General features: G+C 48.1%; 2 protein-coding genes across 7 annotated transcripts; one reads left to right on the forward strand and one right to left on the reverse strand.

Annotated features, from left to right (window-relative positions):
• Positions 1–759: 759 nt before the first annotated feature.
• FDPS (farnesyl diphosphate synthase) lies at positions 760–7906 on the reverse strand. 2 transcript variants are annotated; one of them, XM_039363329.1, is made up of 11 exons: positions 7749–7906; positions 7408–7539; positions 6166–6326; positions 5055–5195; positions 4737–4817; positions 4021–4143; positions 3568–3641; positions 2893–2965; positions 2594–2671; positions 1815–1949; positions 760–1475 (listed from the first exon to the last, which is right to left on the reverse strand). In XM_039363329.1, the coding sequence occupies exons 3-11, from the start codon at positions 6304–6306 to the stop codon at positions 1275–1277; spliced, it is 1047 nt and encodes a 348-aa protein (XP_039219263.1). In that variant the 5' UTR covers positions 6307–6326; positions 7408–7539; positions 7749–7906; the 3' UTR covers positions 760–1274. The 2 variants fall into 2 exon arrangements, with proteins under 2 accessions (XP_039219263.1, XP_039219262.1); XM_039363328.1 differs by having other exon boundaries at positions 7408–7653; positions 7749–7894.
• A 1077-nt stretch (positions 7907–8983) lies between these two features.
• Positions 8984–16275, forward strand: PKLR (pyruvate kinase L/R). Of its 5 annotated transcripts, none has more exons than XM_039363323.1 (11): positions 8984–9274; positions 11023–11202; positions 11471–11561; positions 12113–12244; positions 12371–12557; positions 12945–13215; positions 13720–13870; positions 14403–14555; positions 14802–14968; positions 15134–15315; positions 16030–16275. In XM_039363323.1, exons 3-11 carry the CDS (start codon positions 11493–11495, stop codon positions 16134–16136), a joined length of 1419 nt encoding a protein of 472 aa, XP_039219257.1. In that variant the 5' UTR covers positions 8984–9274; positions 11023–11202; positions 11471–11492; the 3' UTR covers positions 16137–16275. The 5 variants fall into 5 exon arrangements, with proteins under 5 accessions (XP_039219257.1, XP_039219258.1, XP_039219259.1 ...); XM_039363324.1 differs by having other exon boundaries at positions 11026–11202; XM_039363325.1 differs by lacking the exon at positions 8984–9274 and adding an exon at positions 10301–10654.
• Positions 16276–18103: the final 1828 nt, after the last annotated feature.

Consider the following 18103-nt stretch of genomic DNA (forward strand, 5'->3'; position numbering starts at 1 on the left):
ATAAGAGAAATAGAGAGCGGTGAAAGACAGAGAGACAGAAAGAGAAAATGAGAGAGACAGAGAGAGGGAAGGAAACAAAGAAAGAGATGAGAAAGAGACGAAGAGTGAGAAAGACAAAGAAAATGAGAACAGAGAGAGATGGACAGAGGGATGGAGAGAGGAAAGGAGAGAAAGAGATGAAGAGAGAGAGATTGAGAGAAGAAAGGAGAAAGAGACAAGAAAGATGAAGAGAAAATGAGACACAGAGAGATGGGGAGAGGGACAAGAAAGAGACAGAGAGAAAAAATGAGAGAAAGAGAGAGATGGAGAGAGAGAGAGAGAGAGAGAGAGACTAGTTCTGGCCCAAACAAAGCCAAAACTAGCGGGCTTGAGGTCCCATTTGGGATGATGAAGTTGAGATTCTGCCCCAGGGCAGAAAGTTTATGGTGAGCCATCTTGATTGAACAAACTGAGTTTAAAACAAGCCACGGTTTGGCTTGGATTCAAGCCTGCAGCTTGGCGCTTCCCCCCCCCCCATCCAGAGTTTCTGCTAAATCCATTGGAGGCTGACCTGCCTTTATTTTAAATTTGTTTTTAACGCCTCGCGCAAACGCACACACACACATGCCCCGTGCAATTGATCCACGCTGCTGTCCCCCTAGGAGTAATAATTGCAGGTGTCTCGCAAAGACCCACACATCTTTTAGAAATAAAATATATCCCACAGTCGAAGGAAAAACACGCAATCGCCGCTTGATTGCCCTTTGCAACACACAAAAATCCGATTTGAAATAATTTATTGGTACAAAGTCTTCCAAGCAGCCCTTCAAAGATCTCACAGCATCATCTTAATAATGGATGGTGAGTCTCATCCGGCATCGAAAACTGGCACCATTAATATCCCAGCAGCATCTCGTCCTAAAAATCCCTGGAGTACAATTCCAATCACCCCCAACTGCGACTTTAGTGGCAAGGATCCACAGCCCCATTTGAGGTTAGGGAAGGATGAAAAAAAAATGGGGGGAAAAAGCAGCCTGCATCCCTTAGAAATACGGCTGGATTTTCCTCCGCTGAAGCAAAATGAAATCTACCAAGTCTTCCTAAGTAACACACCTATCGAAAAATAAAATAAAATCCCATTGAGAGGGTAACCGAAGGAAAATATTCCTTTTTTCCCCCTCCCCTGTTCCTGCTGCCGTTCCTGAATTAGCTCACAACCGGTCTAAGAAATGTTGTTTTTTTATCGCTAGTCCCAGCTTTTACAAAAAAAATAAATTCAGATTTCTTTGGAAAAATTATTTCTGTCTCTTGTAGATTTTGTTGGCCAAATCAAGGAAGATCTGGCCGGGCAAATGGATGGCGTGCTGGGCAATTAAAGCCATGATGTGTTGGTAGCTGTTTTCTTCGTAGTTTTTATAAACGGCTTTTAGATCCTGTTCCTCATAAAGAGCCTTCACACGATTAATTTTCTCCGCTTCCTTTTGGCCGTAATTCTCCTACGGAATTCAAAAAGTTTTGGACAGGTTAAGAGTTCATCTAATAATAAAAATAATAACAACCACAACAAAATTGGAAGGGACCGTGGAGGTCTTCTAGTCCAACCCCCTGCTCAGGCAGGAAACCCTATCCCATTCCAGACGGTCATAAAACGGGGCAAAACTCACTGAACAAGATTCTCGCTTAGCCACGGAAACTGTGGGCTGAATTGCGACCGTAAGTCAAGGACTATCTTGAGACATGCGAATTTCCAGAGGATAGGGGGTATGTATGACCATTTGGGGTCAACTTCAGTGGCAGTTGGAAAACTCAGTTTGTTCTTTAACTAGCCAAGTTACCTCCAAAATCTTTCTCTGCTCCGGAGATGCCAGTTTGAGGCTCTGAACCACCAACCAGCTGCATTTATTATCCTGAATATCTGTTCCTATCTTGCCGGTCACTTTGGGGTCCCCAAAATTGTCGAGGAAATCATCCTGCATGGAGAAATATATATATATATATATTAATCTCTGGAGTTTCTCAAGCACCAGCGTAGCTGTCATCCCGCAGAGGACTTAAAAGATTTCACGTGCCAAAAGTTTTTGCAGACCTGTGTCGTTCCCTTTTGCATGGATATCAGACTCTGTATCTTAATGATAGGTTTTGTGTGGCCAGGTTTTGTGTGGCTGCTGACAATCAGCCCAAACCAGTTGCAAAATGTCCTGTTTTTCTTGCTTTATCCCCAGTTTGGCCAAAATTGCTGCAATCCCAGGAATCCAGGCAGAGACTGGTCAGTTAAAACTGAATTTTGCAAACATTTCTCTCTACCAAAGGCAGATCAACTCTCCTTTGCTACGCGGGTAGGAATTTAAGCTAGTAGATGCAGTTCTAGTTTTTCCAATAGAGGGCCTTCTAAGAACACTGGATTGATTTAGAAGCCCAGCATGTTTCTAGTCCTGATGGAGGCTCCTTTTGCAGGGGGTGGGGAACATGGAACGAAGGGAACTCACCAGCTTCACTTCTCCGAATCTGGATGTCCCATGTTCAAATCCCAAGCAATCTTAATTTTTTTAAAAAAAAATTATTATCAAATGTATTTGTCGTGCGTTTCTTGACAGAAAAGTGGCAAAAATGGTACCTGGATTTGAAAAAATTCCCCCATCTGGACAAGGATGGCCTTGGCATGAGCGTGCTCTTCCTCACTGTCGATGCCAGCCTAAGCGAGGAAGAGGAGGAGAAAGAAAAGTTTAAAGACAGACTACATGGATAAACTTTACAACAGGCAATGAATAAGACACAACTCTTAATTTATTTGCCTGTTCCTCACCCTGAGCTGGGATTGCAGCTGTATTCATTTATCTTTTTTTAAAACCATTGGAAAATGTAACGCAGCTGAACGTTTTTCTGCCTGCTAATAAAAAAAAGCCTTAAACTCACCATATACATCGCAGCCGCCACCGGTAAATAAAAGGAATAATATGCCGTTTTGTGCTTCACAATTGCTTTGTACCTGCCGAGGGAAGCAGAAAGCTTCAGCGTTTTGGAAGGAAGGAAGGAAGGAAGGAAGGAAGGAAGGAAGGAAGGAAGGAAGGAAGGATAACAGAGTTGAAAAGGACCTTGGAGATCATCTAGTCCAACCCTCTGCTCAGCTAGGAAACCCTATCCTATCTCGGACAAGTGGCTGTCCGGTCTCTTCTTAAAAAAACTTCCAGTGATGGAGCACCCACAACTTCTGGTGGCAAGCTGTTCCACTGGTTAATCGTCCTCACTGCCAGGAAACTTCTCCTTAATTCCAGGTTGCTTCTCTCCTCGATTAGTTTTAAGAAGTTTTAAGAAGACTCCTTGAAACTTTCAAGTTTTAAGTGAGCACCTCCAAGGTTTGCGGTGCCCCCAAATTGATGCAAAGAGTGAAGGGTTTTAGGGGTGTGTGTGTGTGTGTGTGTGTGTGTGTGTCCCACTGCCCCAATTCCAGCCAGCCAGCCAGGCCTTCTCCTCTTGAATACAGCTGGATTTTTTTTCAGGTAGTCCTCGACTTAACAACAACTGACCCCCCAAATTTATGTTGCTAAGTGGACTTTTGTAAGTCGAGGACTTACTGCCAAGCCTTCTCACCTTTCTTCCGTGAAGGAATCCAGATTGATCTGAAACAGGTCCAAGGTCTGGCCCAGCTCGGTCTGGTAGGTCGACTGGGAAAGAACAGGACAGAGAAAAGAAGAAGGAAAAAAAGATTAAACGAAAAAAAAAATGATTAAAAAAGGAGGGAAAAGACCAGCAACGACCTCTTCCCATCGCTTTTTTGGGCTTCCTTTGTTTATTCCATTTACACCCCAACTTTCCCCATCAAGGGCTCAACCTACTCACCGCTCCCCTCCCTCCTGTTTTGCTTCACAACCACCTTGTGACTTTACGTGAAGCGTTTGCAACGGGGAGGATGGTTTGATTCCCGGTGGGATCTTAAAATCAAAAGGGGATGAAAACCCAGCCCAAAGAAAATAGCCAAATTTAATGGGGAGGAGGGAGGGTCCTCCACGAGGGACAGGTGTAGCTTGGGGTGCTGCTACTCACCTGGAGGAAAAGCTCCATTAGATTCAGATAGTAGGGCTGCTCACGACAGTGTCGCCTCAACAGCTGGTAAACGCTGGATTCCACAAGGAAGGCATCGTTGATGGCGTCCAGGCCGATCCCTTCCTGCCGGAGACGACGCAAAAAAGCAAGAAGGGAATCACCGGGGAAATCAAGTCACCCAGTTTTGACTTCCTTGCAAATAAAAAAAAACAGCATCTAAATCAGTGGTTCTCAACCTTTTTAATGCCGCGACCCCCAACCGGTCGAAAGTCGAGGACTACTCAACCGGTCGTAAGTCGAGGACTATTCAACCGGTGCAGCACCGTTTGCAGACTGGGACTTTTGGCGGGCTCAGCAGGGCAGAGACAGCCTGGACAATTCCTATTGGCTTTTGAAAGCCAATAGAATTAGACTCTATTCAAGAGAGTCTATTCTATTGGCTTTCCAAAGCCAATAGAATAAAAGGGAGCAGCACAGCTAAGGAAAAGGGGGAAAAAAATGGCGGACTGTGTTGTTTGGCGACCCCCATGAAATGGTCGTTCAACCCCAAATGGGGTCCCGACCCACAGGTTGAGAACCACTGCTTTAAAGGATCAATTAAAAAAAAAAAATCAGAATTGTCCCTAGGTGAAACAGCAGCCGGAAAAAGGGGGAGAAAAAAAAACCCAGAATTTCCTCATCTTTGTGGCAGGGATGTTTGCATTTGGTCAAATTACCTGTCTGTACCAGCAAGGCCGGCCGCGGCGGGTCAAAGAAGAGTCCATAATATCATCCGTAATTAAAAAAAATGCCTGGAGCTGCAATTAAAACAAAAAAAACAAAACAAAAAAATCAGATGTTGCCGTTTTCCCACTCTGTCCAAGAAAAAAAGAAATTCTTTCGGCTTTGCCAATCAGGACCTAAATTTGGGAAATCGAGACGTTGAGGACTAGTAAGCCGAGAAGGCTGAGGCCCACAGGGAAAAGCAATTCCCCTCCCCCAAAACTCAGCCTTTCGTCAAAATCCACCCCATGGTTGCAGATGAAGGAATTTACCAGTTCAACACACCAGCCCACAACGAGGGCAATGCGGAAAGTCTTCGGGTCCGGCTGGTCTGGTTTGGCTAGTTCCCGAAGAGCAGCCACCACGGTTAGCCCGCGGTTGTATTTCCCACCAACGGCATTATATTCGATCACCTATGGAAAAACAAAAGATGATAAGAAGAAGAAGGAAGGAAGGAAGGAAGGAAGGAAGGAAGGAAGGAAGGAAGGAAGGAAGGAAGGAAGGAAGGAAGGAAGGGAAAAGAAGAAGGAGGAGGAGGAGGAGGAGGAGAAGAAGGGAGGAAGGAGGAGGAGGAGGAGGAGGAAGAGAAAGGAGGAGGAGGAGAAGAAGAAAGGAAGGAAGGAGAAGAAGGAAGAAGAGGGAGGAAGGAGGAGAAGAAGAAGAAGAAGAGGCGGAGAAGGGAAGGAAGGAAGGAGAAGAAGGAAAGAGAAGGAGAGGGAGTGGGAGGAGGAGGAGAAGAAGAAGAAGTTGGAAGGGATCTCAGAGGTCATCTAGTCCAACCCCCTGCTCAGGCAGGAAACTCTACACCTTTCCAGACAAACGGCTGTCCAGCCTCTTCTTAAAAGCTAGGGAGGGAATTGCAACAACTGTGACTAAGAAGAGATCCCGCTCCTGCTGAATCCCACCATTTTTTGGGATCTCCTCTTAGTCTCCAGCTCGCGCCCCTGTGCATTACAGGTGGTCCTGCAGATCCCAACCGAGCCCTAAATTTTCGTCGCTGGGCGAGAAATTTGCCAAGTCAGCATTGCCCCATTTCCTTGTCGCGTTTGCTACCTGAATCGCTGCCGCTGTTAAACGAGGAACAACGGTCGTTTTAAGTGAACCCCACTTCCCCCTTGACTTTGTCAGGAGGTCGCAAAAGGGGATCACGTCACACACACACACACACACACACACACACACACTCACACCGGGACAATGCAATTGTCATAAATGTGAGTCCGTTATCACGCATCAATGTTCATGGGGATGCTGCAACGCTCGTCGCTGTGAGCAACGGTTCCTTTTGCAGCATCGTTAAACGAACTCCTGGTTTTTAGCCCATCTTGATTTTTTCTTGTTTTGTCATTTCTTGCAAAACAGGAAAGAAGATTCGGGCCTCACCCTTTTCAGCCTGGTGACGGCATCGGCCACTTCAGGGACGTGAAGTTCGTTTTCCAACAGGTCTCGGACGATCTGGGGGAAGAAATGGACAAATTCTTCCTTGTCCGTAGCTGCCGGTTGTGGTTTGCCACCTTCGCTCATGTTTTTCCGAGAAAAGAGACCTGCAGGAGGAAAAGGGTGGGGTTAAAAACTATTGGCAGGCGCCTTATCGGCCTGGGGCAGCTCCGTGGATTTAAATCCGGTTTTTCCTGAGTAGATAAATCTTACCCATCTGTTTATATAAGAAAGGAAACTGTGGTCCTGTCTGAGCTGGGCGGTTTCCTTGCAGACGTTTCATGACCCAGCTAGATAACGTCATCAGTGCTAGAAGGGAAGGGAGTTGGAGGAGGAGGAGGAGGAGGAGGAAGACTATTGTGGGGTCCTTGGTGCTCTCTAAGCTTGGTGCTTTTCTTGCAGACGTTTCATGACCCAGCTAGGTAACATCATCAGCGCTGGAAGGGTAAAGTCTTTTATTTTTTATTACATTTTAAGCCCTCTAGAGTCAGCCCAAACAGCGAGATGGGTGATATATACATTTAATCAGTTAAAAAAAAAAAAAAAAGCTCTGAGCTAACGATCATCCCCATTTCCAGTTTTTTTTAAAAAAAATAAATTACAGTAAAGAGATAGAGAATTCGAAACAGAAAAAAAAAAACCAAGCTTCTTCAACTTTTTTTTTTTTTTTTTTAAGCATTTCTGCTTGCTATTCTTTCAGTTTTGGCCCTCTTTCCATCTTGCTAAACTGTCAAAAATGGGCAAAAAAGGGTTATTTTGCAGGAAGGGGGCACCACCCGAATTTGCAATTTTAGCATTCCCTGGTCATCTGTTCAGGCTGGTACAGTGGATCTGGCACAAATCAGGGGTTCAGCTAGATGACCTTTGAGGTCTCTCTTAAATTGTACAATGAATTCCCAGTGCTTTTATTCCCTTGCTCCCGTGAATGATGGGAACCTATCAAATGGCCTTAAATCCTTATTAAAGATTTTTATTTTTAAAATCTACACCTTAATTTATCGATTGGAATGACGGGAACCTATCAAATGGCCTTAAATCCTTATTAAAGGATTTACACCTTAATTTATCGATCGGTGTTCAGTCCTGATGAATTTAACGAACAGTCCTGGGGGGGGAGAATATATCATAAATCTGGCGGTTTTCTTGTCTTCCTATAGCAAATGAAAGAAATCAGGATAGGCAGCTCACCTTGTTTTGCGGGGGGAAAAATGGGTGAACCAAAAGCCTTGCTGAAAGGCGGAAAAACAATCCTGCCAGGTAGGAAAGGATGAGGATGACTTTCGTGGTTGATTGTAGCTTCCCAAGGCGTCCTCCAAAAGCCTAGTGCAGAAATTAAAAGGCAGCGTTTGCGATTCGCTGCCAAGGTTGCAAATATCATGTGGACTAGCCACTTAGCCCGAATTTGTTTTGGCAAGGTTATTCTGAAAACGGCCGCTTTGGCCAGAAAAGGGAACAGAGATTCTAACAAACAGCCACAGTCAAATCAAAAATGCGAAATAATACAGACAATTTTTAAATGCAACCCTTACCTTTTACTAAGCTTCTAAGCTTATCTCGCCACTAAAGACAGATTGTAGCCCCGTTGCCCGGTATGGTTTTAATTCCTATTGCGGCGAAATGCGCTCTGGGTTTTGTAGTCCTCGCGGGCTCAGTGCTCCGCAGAAAGAACGCAGGCGAGGACTACGGCGCCCAGAAAGCCTTGCGGGAGAAAAAAAAGAAGAAGAAGCGGGCGGGGTAAGTATATAGACCATAGCAGCGTCATCCTCCTGATTGGCCTTCTCCATCGGATGAAGATGGGCCATGGAGATGGGAGCCAATCGGAGACGGGGAGAGGAGGAACTTGAAGCTCAAGGAAACTGTGGATTGGCTTAAAGGGGCAAAAGGGAGGAGTTGGAAGATGAGGCGGCTTCCTCGTTCTATTTCTGAATAGATTAACCTTATAGGGTGGGGAAAGAATTAGAAAGGGTGCGATTTATTTTCTTTCTTTTTTCATTTTCTTTTTCTCCCTTTCTCTTTATTTTCTCTTTCTTTCTCTTTTTCTTTCTTTTTCTTCTTTCTCTTTTCTATTTGTCTTTTTCTTTCTCTTTTTTTTCTTTTTCTTTTTCTTTCTTTCCCTTTCCTTTTCCTTCCTTCCTTCTTCCCAATTTCTCCTCCCCCCCCACTTTCTCTCTCTTTTTCTGTCTCGCTCTTTTTCTCATTCTCCTTCTGTCTCTTTCTCTCCTTTTCTGTTTTTGTCTTTCATTTTTTTCTGTTTCTGTCGCTTGTCCTGTTGTTCTCTTTTTCTCTCTCCTGTTCTTTTTCTGTCTCTTTTTCTTTTATTCTCTCTCTCTCTCTCTCTCTCACACACACACACACACACACACACACACTTCCCCTAACAGTGTGCCAGGCCTTTCCTGCCTAAAATACTCTCTCTCTCTCTCTCTCTCTCTCTCTCTCACACACACACACACACACACACACACTTCCCCTAAAAGTGTGCCAGGCCTTTCCTGCCTTGAAAACTCTCTCTCTCTCTCTCTCTCTCACACACACACACACACACACACACACACACACACTTCCCCTAAAAGTGTGCCAGGCCTTTTCTGCCTTGAAAATACTCTCTCTCTCTCTCTCTCTCTCTCTCACACACACACACACACACACACTTCCCCTAAAAGTGTGCCAGGCCTTTCCTGCCTTGAAAACCTCTCTCTCTCTCTCCCCCCCCCCCTCTCTCTCTCTTTCAAGGCAGAAAGGCCTGGCACACTTTCAGGGGAAGTTGCCTACAGTTAATACCGCCAAAAATATTCAGGGAAACTGGTTTGGAAAAGAGAATTAGCCTCAACTGCTCCTGTTTCTTAATTGCAAGCTCTGAACAGGAGACACAGGCTGCTGCTGTTGCTGCTGGGTGTGGTTGTGGGTTTTTTGTGCAGGGGTGGAAATCTCGCTGGGAAAGGGGCTGGCCCAGAATTCGTAGACCAGCAGTCTTTTCCGCCTTGCTTATTACACTTCCCCAGCAGTCCGGAGAAAGCAAGAAAAAAAGGGGGGAAATAAACAGCCCTACAGGCCTGTATGACCTCTGTCTTCTTTTATTTTCTCCGCAGGGGCCTGGGACCAGGCTGTCCCTCCCAGAGGCAGGGGGAAGGGGAGGGCTGGGAGCAAAGGTTGAAGGCTCCAGTTGCAAAAACAGGGTGGAGATGGGTGCCCTGATATTCAAAGCTGCTGTAATTATTTTGACCTTTCTGACAAGCTTTCAGTTGGGCGAGCTTTGCCCCAAGGAGACCATGGGGAAGGCTTCAGGTTGCCGTCCAGTGCTTTTCTGCTTGCTCTCTCTCTCTCTCTCAAATTGCAGAGGGAGAGGAAAACCGGCTCAGATCTCCCTGGATCGCATCCAGAGAGGTTTGCAAAACTGGGCCCAGAGATTGCAAGGGAAATCGGCTGGAGCCGAAACGTACGAGGAGGACTCAGTCCCAAGTCACATTTTTCAGTGCTGCTGTTGCAAAACTTCGAACCGTCCCTAAATGAATGGTTAACACCCAGAGAAGTAGGGAGTAGTATAAAATAAAAATAAACAAACCAAGGACAGGAAGTTATCTGTGACATTGCTGGGTTTGATACTCTGTACCAAAATGAGGCTTTTGAAATTCACCCAGATTTGTTTCAGAGTTCTTGCTGTGTTCTTTATTTTCCCTTTTCCCTCCCTTGCTTTCCTTTCTTCCATCCCTCTCTCTTTCCTTTCCTTTCTCCTCTCTCTTCCTTTCCTTTCCTTTCCTCTCCTCTCTCTTCCTTTCCTTTCCTTTCCTTTCCTCTCTCTTCTTTTCTTTTCTTTTCCTTTCCTTTCCTTTCCTTTCCTCTCCTCTCTCTTCCTTTCCTTTCCTTTCCTTTCCTCTCTCTTCCTTTCCTTTCTTTTCCTTTCCTTTCCTTTCCTTTCCTCTCCTCTCTCTTCCTTTCCTTTCCTCTCCTCTCTCTTCCTTTCCTTTCCTTCTCTATTTCCTTTCCTTCTCTATTTCCTTTCCTTTCCCTCTCCTTTCTTTTCATCCCTTTCCCTCTCTTTTTCTTTCATCCCTTTCCTTTCCCTTTCCTTCCTTCCTCTATCTTTTCCTTTCCCCCTCCCTTCCGTCTCCTCTCTTCCCTCTCTCTCCCTTTCCTTCCCTCTCCCCTTCCTTCCTTCCTTTCTTCCCTTCGCTCCCTGTGGCATTTATTTCCTTCCCTTTGTACTCTGTTCTCTTTGCTTCTCCAGATTTTTATTCGCTCCTTCTCCCCCTGTGGAAACCAAAGAAACGCATAAGGAATGTTGCCTGTTCCCAGGCACTCTCTGTCTCTCCTCCCCCTCTCTCTGGGTTGGCCTACCTCGGAGGGCTCCGATGAAGATAAAAGGGGGAATCCCCCAGCAGGGCTTGCTGCCTGCAGCTTCGGGACAAAAGGGAGAAATCCTTCCGTTCTGCCAGAGGTATACAACAATTAGGATAAAAGTAGGATTGGAGGACAGAATAACAAAGGCACTTTGCGGGAGACGAGCTTGGAAGCTCCACAGCTTCCCTGATGGCGGATGCTGTGGACTTGGGACTTCGATAGTAACTGTTTAACTAGGAAAGTCAGCATTAACTCCCAGGTGTAAACTGGCAAGAAGCTTTAGAAGGAGGAGAAAGATGGACGGTGAGTCCCCAGCTGGGCCCGGGAAAAGGGGCCGGTGGGTTTCTCAATTGCTCTCAAGGCCGGAATGCAAAGCTGGACCTCGAACACAGAGGAGGAGATTCTGCCATAATTATACGTGGCTCAGTAAGTGAGCCCGGCTTCATCCTTTCCCGCTCTCACCAGCAGGTGCCGGGATCCAGCTCCACAACATGGCTGCCTTGGCCCAGGAGCTGGGCACGGCGTTCTTCCAACAGCAGCAGCTCCCCGCCTCCATGGCCGACACATTTTTGGAGCACCTGTGCCTGCTGGATATTGACTCCGAGCCCATCATCGCCCGGAGCACCAGCATCGTTTGCACCATTGGTGAGGGGTCGCCGGGAGGCGAAATGCATTGTGGGAAAGGGATGGGGAAGGAGAGGGACCGGCACACACACCTCCCTCGGTGGCCCCTGGGCAATTTTGCAAGGAGGATGCTTTGGGCAAAACCGAAAGGGACGTAGAATTGCAGGGTGGTGGTGGCAGGGATTGCCCTGGCAGATTGCAGGGGACCCTGACAATTTTGAGGGTCTGTCTTGCCCTCAGGAGGCCCCCAGAAAGCAGTTTCCCCCCCCTCTCTCTCTTTCCATTGTAGGCCAGCATCGCAGTCGGTGGAGATGTTGCGTGAAATGATCAAAGCCGGCATGAATATCGCAAGGCTGAATTTCTCGCACGGATCGCACGAGGTACCGAGAAGGGAGAAATTAGAGGGGAAGGAGAGAGGAAGGAAAGAGCAAATTAGAGGGAGGAAAAGGAAGGAAGGAAGGAAGGAAGGAAGGAAGGAAGGACAAAGGATCAGGGAAGGAGGGAGGGATTAAAATGGAAGGAGAGAGGAAGGAGGGGAGGAAGTGGAAGGAAAGGAGAAAGGAAGGAAGGAAGGAATTAGAGGGGAAAGAAGGAAGGAAAGAAGAAGGAAGGCGAGAAGAAGGAAGGAAGGGAAGAAGGAATGAACAGGGAGGGAGGGATTAGAATGGAAGGAATAGTGGAAGGAAAGGAGAAAGGAAGGAAGGAAAAAGGAAGGAACAGGGAGGGAGGGATTAGAATGGAAGGAGAGAGGAAGGAGGGGAGGAAGAAAGTGGAAGGAAAGGAGAAAGGAAGGAAGGAACAAATTACGGGGGAAAGAAGGAAGGAAGGAGAGAAGAAGGAAAGGAAGGAAGGAAGGAAGGAAGGAAGGAAGGAAGGAAGGAGGAGGCGGCAAAGGGGTGCAGACCTTGAATTCAATTTCATTTCCTTTCAGTATCACGCAAAGTCCATTGCAAATATCCGGGAAGCAACCCAAAGCTTCGCCACAAATCCTCTTTTCTTCCGGCCCGTGGCCATCGCTTTGGACACCAAAGGCCCTGAAATCCGGACAGGGTTGATTAAAGGGGTAAGACGGAGGGATACATTTAAAACTTCTCCCCCCCCCCCGCCATCCCAACTGGGGTTGTTAAGCAACCCCAATTGTTAGGAGAGTAACACTTCCTTGCATTCTGCTCGCAATCTTTTTTTCCAGGGCGAGAACAAAGAAGTAGAACTGGTCAAAGGATCCCAATTGATCGTGACCACCGATCCGGCCTACCGGGACCAATGTGATCCGCAGACAATTTGGGTGGATTACGCCAACTTGCCGAAAGTCGTTAAGGTTGGCGGACGGATCTTTATTGATGACGGGCAGATCTCCTTACTGGTCAAGGAACTCCGTAAGTGTTCTCCCATTGGGCGGGTGGATCCCTTTGCCTCCTTAGACCAATCTTGGCAACTTTAAGAGGGGTGGACTTCAACTCCCAGAATTCCCCAGCCAGCATGCTTTGAGATGGATGGACTTCAACTCCCAGAATTCCTCAGCCAGCATGCTTTAAGAGGAGTGGACTTCAACTCCCAGAATTCCCCAGCCAGGCTCCTTTAAAGTGGATGGACTTCAACTCCCAGAACCCCCTAGCTAGCATGCTGATTTAAAAAAATAAAAGTTATTTTAAAGAGTATGTTTTTAAAGCGGGCATCGCCCTTCCAGATCCCATTGAAATCTTCATTCCTTATTTTGCATCCCCGCCCTCCTCACCCTCCCTCGTTTGTTCGCTAACCACTAGGTCCCGACAGTTGTGCGGTCGAAGTGGAAAACGGCGGGATGCTCTGTAGCCGGAAGGGAGTCAACTTGCCGGGGGCCAAGGTGGACTTGCCAGCCTTGTCCCAGCGGGATAAACAGGACCTGGAGTTCGGAGTGGAGCAGGGGGTTGACATGATCTTCGCCTCCTTCATCCGCAAGGCTGGTGACGTGATGGGCATCCGAGAGGCCCTGGGCGAACACGGCCGCCACATCAAAATCATCAGCAAGATCGAAAACCACGAGGGGGTCAAGAGGTAGCCTCCCCATGCTTCTTTTTCTAGACTTACAGGCAGTCCGCGACTCGCAACGCTTCATTTAGTGACCCCGATTGCTGGGGGCAACAGGCTGACTCTGTAATCCGCTTAGAGAGGGCTGTAAAGCACCGTGAAGCGGTGTATAAGTCTAAGTGTTCTTGCTATAATGGGAGATTTCCCAAAATGCCTTGTAAAAAGGATAGGGAAGCCCTGTTTTATGAGCAGAGGTCCATTATGTTTTTCTTGATGTATATATGTATGTGTTTATGTATGTATGTATGTTAGTTGCTTTAAACGAATATCCATGTGGATCACAAATGGGGACCCATGTTATACAAGAGAGATCTAATGGTTTGAACAGTGAGTTGTATCAGCTAGGCATATGTCAGGCATACGTCACTGTTTTCCGGTGTAGTTGTAACCTTGCTTGCTAAACGAATAATCGAAAAATTGAGGAGCACCTGTAGGCTGAGCTTGGCCTGTAATCTTTGATCTTGTCTTGAGGTTTGATGAGATCCTGGAAGCCAGCGATGGCATCATGGTGGCTCGTGGGGATCTGGGGATTGAAATCCCCTGCGAGAAGGTGTTCCTGGCTCAAAAGATGATGATTGGCCGGTGCAACCGTGCGGGCAAACCGGTGATCTGCGCCACGCAGGTGAGCTGTACGAAATGCCACAGCTGGCGGGTTAGGCTCCTTCAACCAACAGGTGGCGCTGTTTCCTAGGAAGGACCGAAAAGCAGGACCTCTCTGGGCAAGTGGAAATAATTGAAGATGGATAGAGATGGTGAAAGGTTGAGATGCGTGGACTTCAACTCCCAGAATCCCCCAGCCAGCTTGAATTCAGTTGGATGGACTTCAACTCCCAGAATCCCCCACCAGCTTGAATTAAGTTGGATGGACTTCAACTCCCAGAATCCCCCAGCCAGCGTGAATTAAGTTGGATGGACTTCAACTCCCAGAATCCCCCAGCCAGCTTGAATTAAGTTGGCTGGACTCCCAACTCCCAGAATCCTCCAGCCAGCTTGAATTAAGATGGCTGGACTCCCAACTCCTTGAATTCCATAGCCAGCATGCTTTAAGAAGGGTGGATTTCAACTCCCAGAATCCCCCAGCCAGCACACTCCTCCTCACCCTGGCCTCACAGTCTCGGCACTTGGGGAGCTAAGATGCCCCTTTCTTTCGACAGATGCTGGAGAGCATGATCAAAAAGCCTCGTCCCACCAGGGCGGAGAGCAGCGACGTGGCCAACGCCGTCCTGGATGGGGCCGACTGCATTATGCTGTCCGGGGAGACAGCCAAGGGGGCCTATGTGGTGGAGGCTGTGCGGATGCAGCATGCGGTAAGGCGGCCCTTCCCTTTGGGAAGCGGAAGCTCACTAGCCAGAGGTTGACCTGGGCAAGGCAGAAGAGGAAGAATGGAGGAGGAGGGAAGAGGGAAACGAGCCAGGAGCCTAGCAAACCAGGAACCTGAGAAGCAAAATGTTGATATATGAAAGGGTCCTGGCAGAAGAGGAAGAATGGAGGAGGAGGGAAGAGGAAAACACACGTTTTTCTACGTTTTCTTCCCCCCTCTCCTTAACGCACAGATCGCCCGAGAGGCCGAAGCCGCCATGTATCACCAGCAGCTCTTCCAGGAGTTGCGGCGCCTGACGCCCTTAAGCCAAGATCCGACCGAGGTGACCGCCATCGGTGCTGTGGAGGCCTCCTTCAAATGTTGCGCGGCGGCCATCCTTGTCCTGACCGCCACCGGCAGGTGAGAAGAGGGGTGGGGGAATTCAAGAGACAGGAGGAGATAGGGCTCTCCTTACTTGTTGGCGGTAAGGAGCAAAGCCCCGGATTCGAATTTCCCACACAAATTTGGTGGGGGTCATTCTGTTTCCGCTTTCACTCTGGATCTTCCCTCCCCCCCCAAATCCAGGTCTGCGAAGATCCTCTCCCGCTACCGGCCTCGGGCTCTCATTATCGCCGTGACCCGGGACGCACAGGTGGCCCGCCAAGCTCACCTCAGCCGCGGTGTTTTCCCGGTCGTGTGTCACGGCACTAAGCAGGGCACCTGGGCGGAAGATGTCGATCGCCGGGTGCAGTTTGGGATGGAGATGGGTGAGTTTCTGGAATTTGAGTTTCTGAGGAAATCCTTAGGCCGTTTGTTAATTCTAGGGCTGGCCGATATCTCACCGGTAGAGAAGACCCCACCGGTTGAATGAACATATTTTGCCAGCAGATATTCTATGGATTTCTCTCTCTCTCTCTCTCTCTCTCTCTCTCTCTCTCTCTCTCTCTCTCTCTCTCTCTCTCTCTCTCTCCCCCCACCCTCCCTCCCTTTATTCTATCCATCTATCTCCTGTGTGTCTATGTCTGTCTCTCATCTCTTTTCCTGCCTCCCTTATATATCTATTCCTTCCTTTCTTCCTTCCATCTATATCTTCTTTCTTTCTTTCTCTTCCTCTCTTTCTCTCTTCTTTCTTTCCTTCCTTCCTCCCTCCTTCCCTGCTTTTCTTACCTATCTACCTACCTCATCTATCATGTCTGTCCATCCGTTCAAATATCTATCTATCTATCTATCTATCTATCTATCTATCTATCTATCTATCTATCTATCTTCCTCCCACCCTCCCTCCTTCCCTGCTTTCCTTACCTATCTACCTACCTCGTGTATCGTCTGTCTGTCTGTCTATCTATCTGTCTATCTATCTATATCTATCTATCTATCTATCTATCTATCTATCTATCTATCTATCTATCTATCTATCTCTTTCCCTCCTTCCCTTCCTCCCTTTCTTCTCTGAGTCACCCTTTCTCTGTCCCCCCTTCCAGGCCGCGTGCGAGGCTTCTTACGCTCGGAAGACGTGGTGATCGTTGTTACCGGATGGCGGCCTGGGGCTGGTTTCACCAACATCATGAGAGTTCAGCAGGTGCCGTGAGCACCGCGCGTCATCCCATCTGAAACCTGTGCCGCCTTTTCTCCCCCGTTGCTGAAGGCCGTGCTCCCTGTGCTTTGCAGCGTGTCGGTTGAGATTTGAAAGGCTTCAACCTTTTGCTTAAAGATGTACGTGAAAAGCTCTCTTGTTGCTTGATTGGTCTCCCAGGAGGGCTATTTGCATCGGTGGGCTGGGGGCAGAGCGGATTGCGCTGGTGGGTGCGAGGTTTTTAAAATCTGTTTAGAATTATGGCTAATAATTAGGCATCAGGTCTTGGATGCCTGCACACCAGGGCTAAGAATCATTCCTTTCCTCTCATTTTCCTTCCTTCCTTCTTTTTCTTCTCCTTTTCTTTTCTCCCCCTTTCCTTCTTTCCTTTCTCTTCTCATTTTCCTTCCTTCCTCTCCAGTTCTCCCTCCTTCCTTCCCTCCCTCCCCTTTTCCCCCTCAAATTCTCCTTCCTTCCTTTCTCCCACCTTCCTTCCCTCCCTTCTGTTTTTCCTTCCTTCCTTCTTTCCTTCCTTCCTTTTTCCCTCCAATTCTCCTTCCTTCCTCCCTCCCTCCTTCCCTCCCTCCTGCTTTTCCTTCCTCCCTCCCTCCTTCCTTCCCTCCCTCCTGCTTTTCCTTCCTTCCTTCCTTCCTCCCTTCTTTTTCCCCCTCCAATTCTCCTTCCTTCCTCCCTCTCCCTCCCTCCCCCCTTCCTTCCTTCCTTCCTTCCTTCCTTCCTTCCTTCCTTCCTTCCTTCCTTCCTTTCTTCCTCCCTCCCTCTCCCCCTCCCTCCCTCCCTCTACACCTCCAGGTGTATCTATTTCAGAATATATCCTTGTACTTTTGCACATTTCTTGACTGCAAAAACACAGTAGACCTCACCCTGCTTCTAGTCCTCTCCTCCAGGCTCTTCATAAGAAACACGCGGAAGCTGGGCCTTCGAGTCTCTCTTTATTATTGAAAACTCTTGAGGTACAATGACCGAACTAAACAGAACGTAATTTTTCTTTCTTAAAAAAAAAAAAAAAAAAAAAAACAACCCCAGAAACCCCAAACAAGCTTCAAAATGTTCTCGCGATATGAAACCTACAAGCTCCGTACACCGAGCGACGCGGAGTGCAAAGGTGGCGAACCTGTCGTGGTCTTTGGTGCCTAGAATAACCGCACACGCATCCAGAGGCAGGCACGCAAAACTCACGCCACGGAGACGGGCACGCAAAGGCACACACACACACACACGCATGCGCACACGCGTACACCCAAGCTCAGAAGTGGCCGACCCACAAGGGGGGCCCCCCAACGCATTCACGCTTGGCGCTCCCTCGTGATTCGTTGGATAAAGAGGCTTATTTGATCCCATGGACTCCCTTAGCCAGCACCCATGTAGAAGAAACCCCACGGAGGCGAAACTCTGCGGGGAGAATCTTTGGGTCATCTCCAGGCCAACCAGAAAGGAGCCTGTTTTTTTTCAATCTCCTGTTTGTATGGATGGACGTTATCCTAGCCTAGGTGCCAACCATCCCCAGACAGCCCCGAATACGGGCACCACCACAACCTATCGCACCCCAGGCCAACCGAGATGAAAGGGAGCACCTCTTTCTCCACCCCCCGATGGTGTATCTATGGGGAACAGCAGCTACAAATGGCTCTACCCGATCGAGTGTAAACAAGGACTTCTGGAATGTTTTTCAGTCTACGCGATTGAATTCTCCTTCCAGAGGAGACTAAAGGCGAAGAGTAAAGGGGGTCAGGAAGGCGATTCGGGACGCTCTTGCCGGCTGCACGCAGCACAAAGGGGTCTGCTAGGTGGGTCCAAGCTGGCAGAGACCCACCTCGCAGGGACAGGATCCCTGAACAGCAAGACAAGCACCGTGACTTGCCCCAGACACTCAGGAGGGACCCCGTGGTTCTCCAGACGGTTTTCTTCCCAGCGGTGGAATGGAATGGGACAACTCGCCATTGCCGTCTTCCACCACCGACTCA

The sequence above is a fragment of the Crotalus tigris genome, unplaced genomic scaffold (assembly GCF_016545835.1).
Source record: "Crotalus tigris isolate CLP2741 ecotype Arizona unplaced genomic scaffold, ASM1654583v1 scf7180000019553.37968852642:3898890, whole genome shotgun sequence".
NCBI classification, from domain to species: domain Eukaryota; kingdom Metazoa; phylum Chordata; class Lepidosauria; order Squamata; family Viperidae; genus Crotalus; species Crotalus tigris.

What these genes read in the sequence shown, in the direction of transcription:
- FDPS (XM_039363328.1), bottom strand. Translation starts at nt 7,597, where the DNA reads ATGATATTTGCAACCTTGGCAGCGAATCGCAAACGCTGCCTTTTAATT. An exon ending in GGCCTTGCTGGTACAGACAG is followed by an intron (nt 4,144 to 4,736) that starts GTAATTTGACCA and finishes CGTCTCCGGCAG; the next exon opens with GAAGGGATCGGCCTGGACGC. An exon ending in GGGAATTTTTTCAAATCCAG is followed by an intron (nt 1,950 to 2,593) that starts GTACCATTTTTG and finishes TTCTCCATGCAG; the next exon opens with GATGATTTCCTCGACAATTT.
- PKLR (XM_039363327.1), top strand. An exon ending in TCTCGCACGGATCGCACGAG is followed by an intron (nt 11,562 to 12,112) that starts GTACCGAGAAGG and finishes ATTTCCTTTCAG; the next exon opens with TATCACGCAAAGTCCATTGC. An exon ending in GCAGTTTGGGATGGAGATGG is followed by an intron (nt 15,316 to 16,029) that starts GTGAGTTTCTGG and finishes CCCCCCTTCCAG; the next exon opens with GCCGCGTGCGAGGCTTCTTA.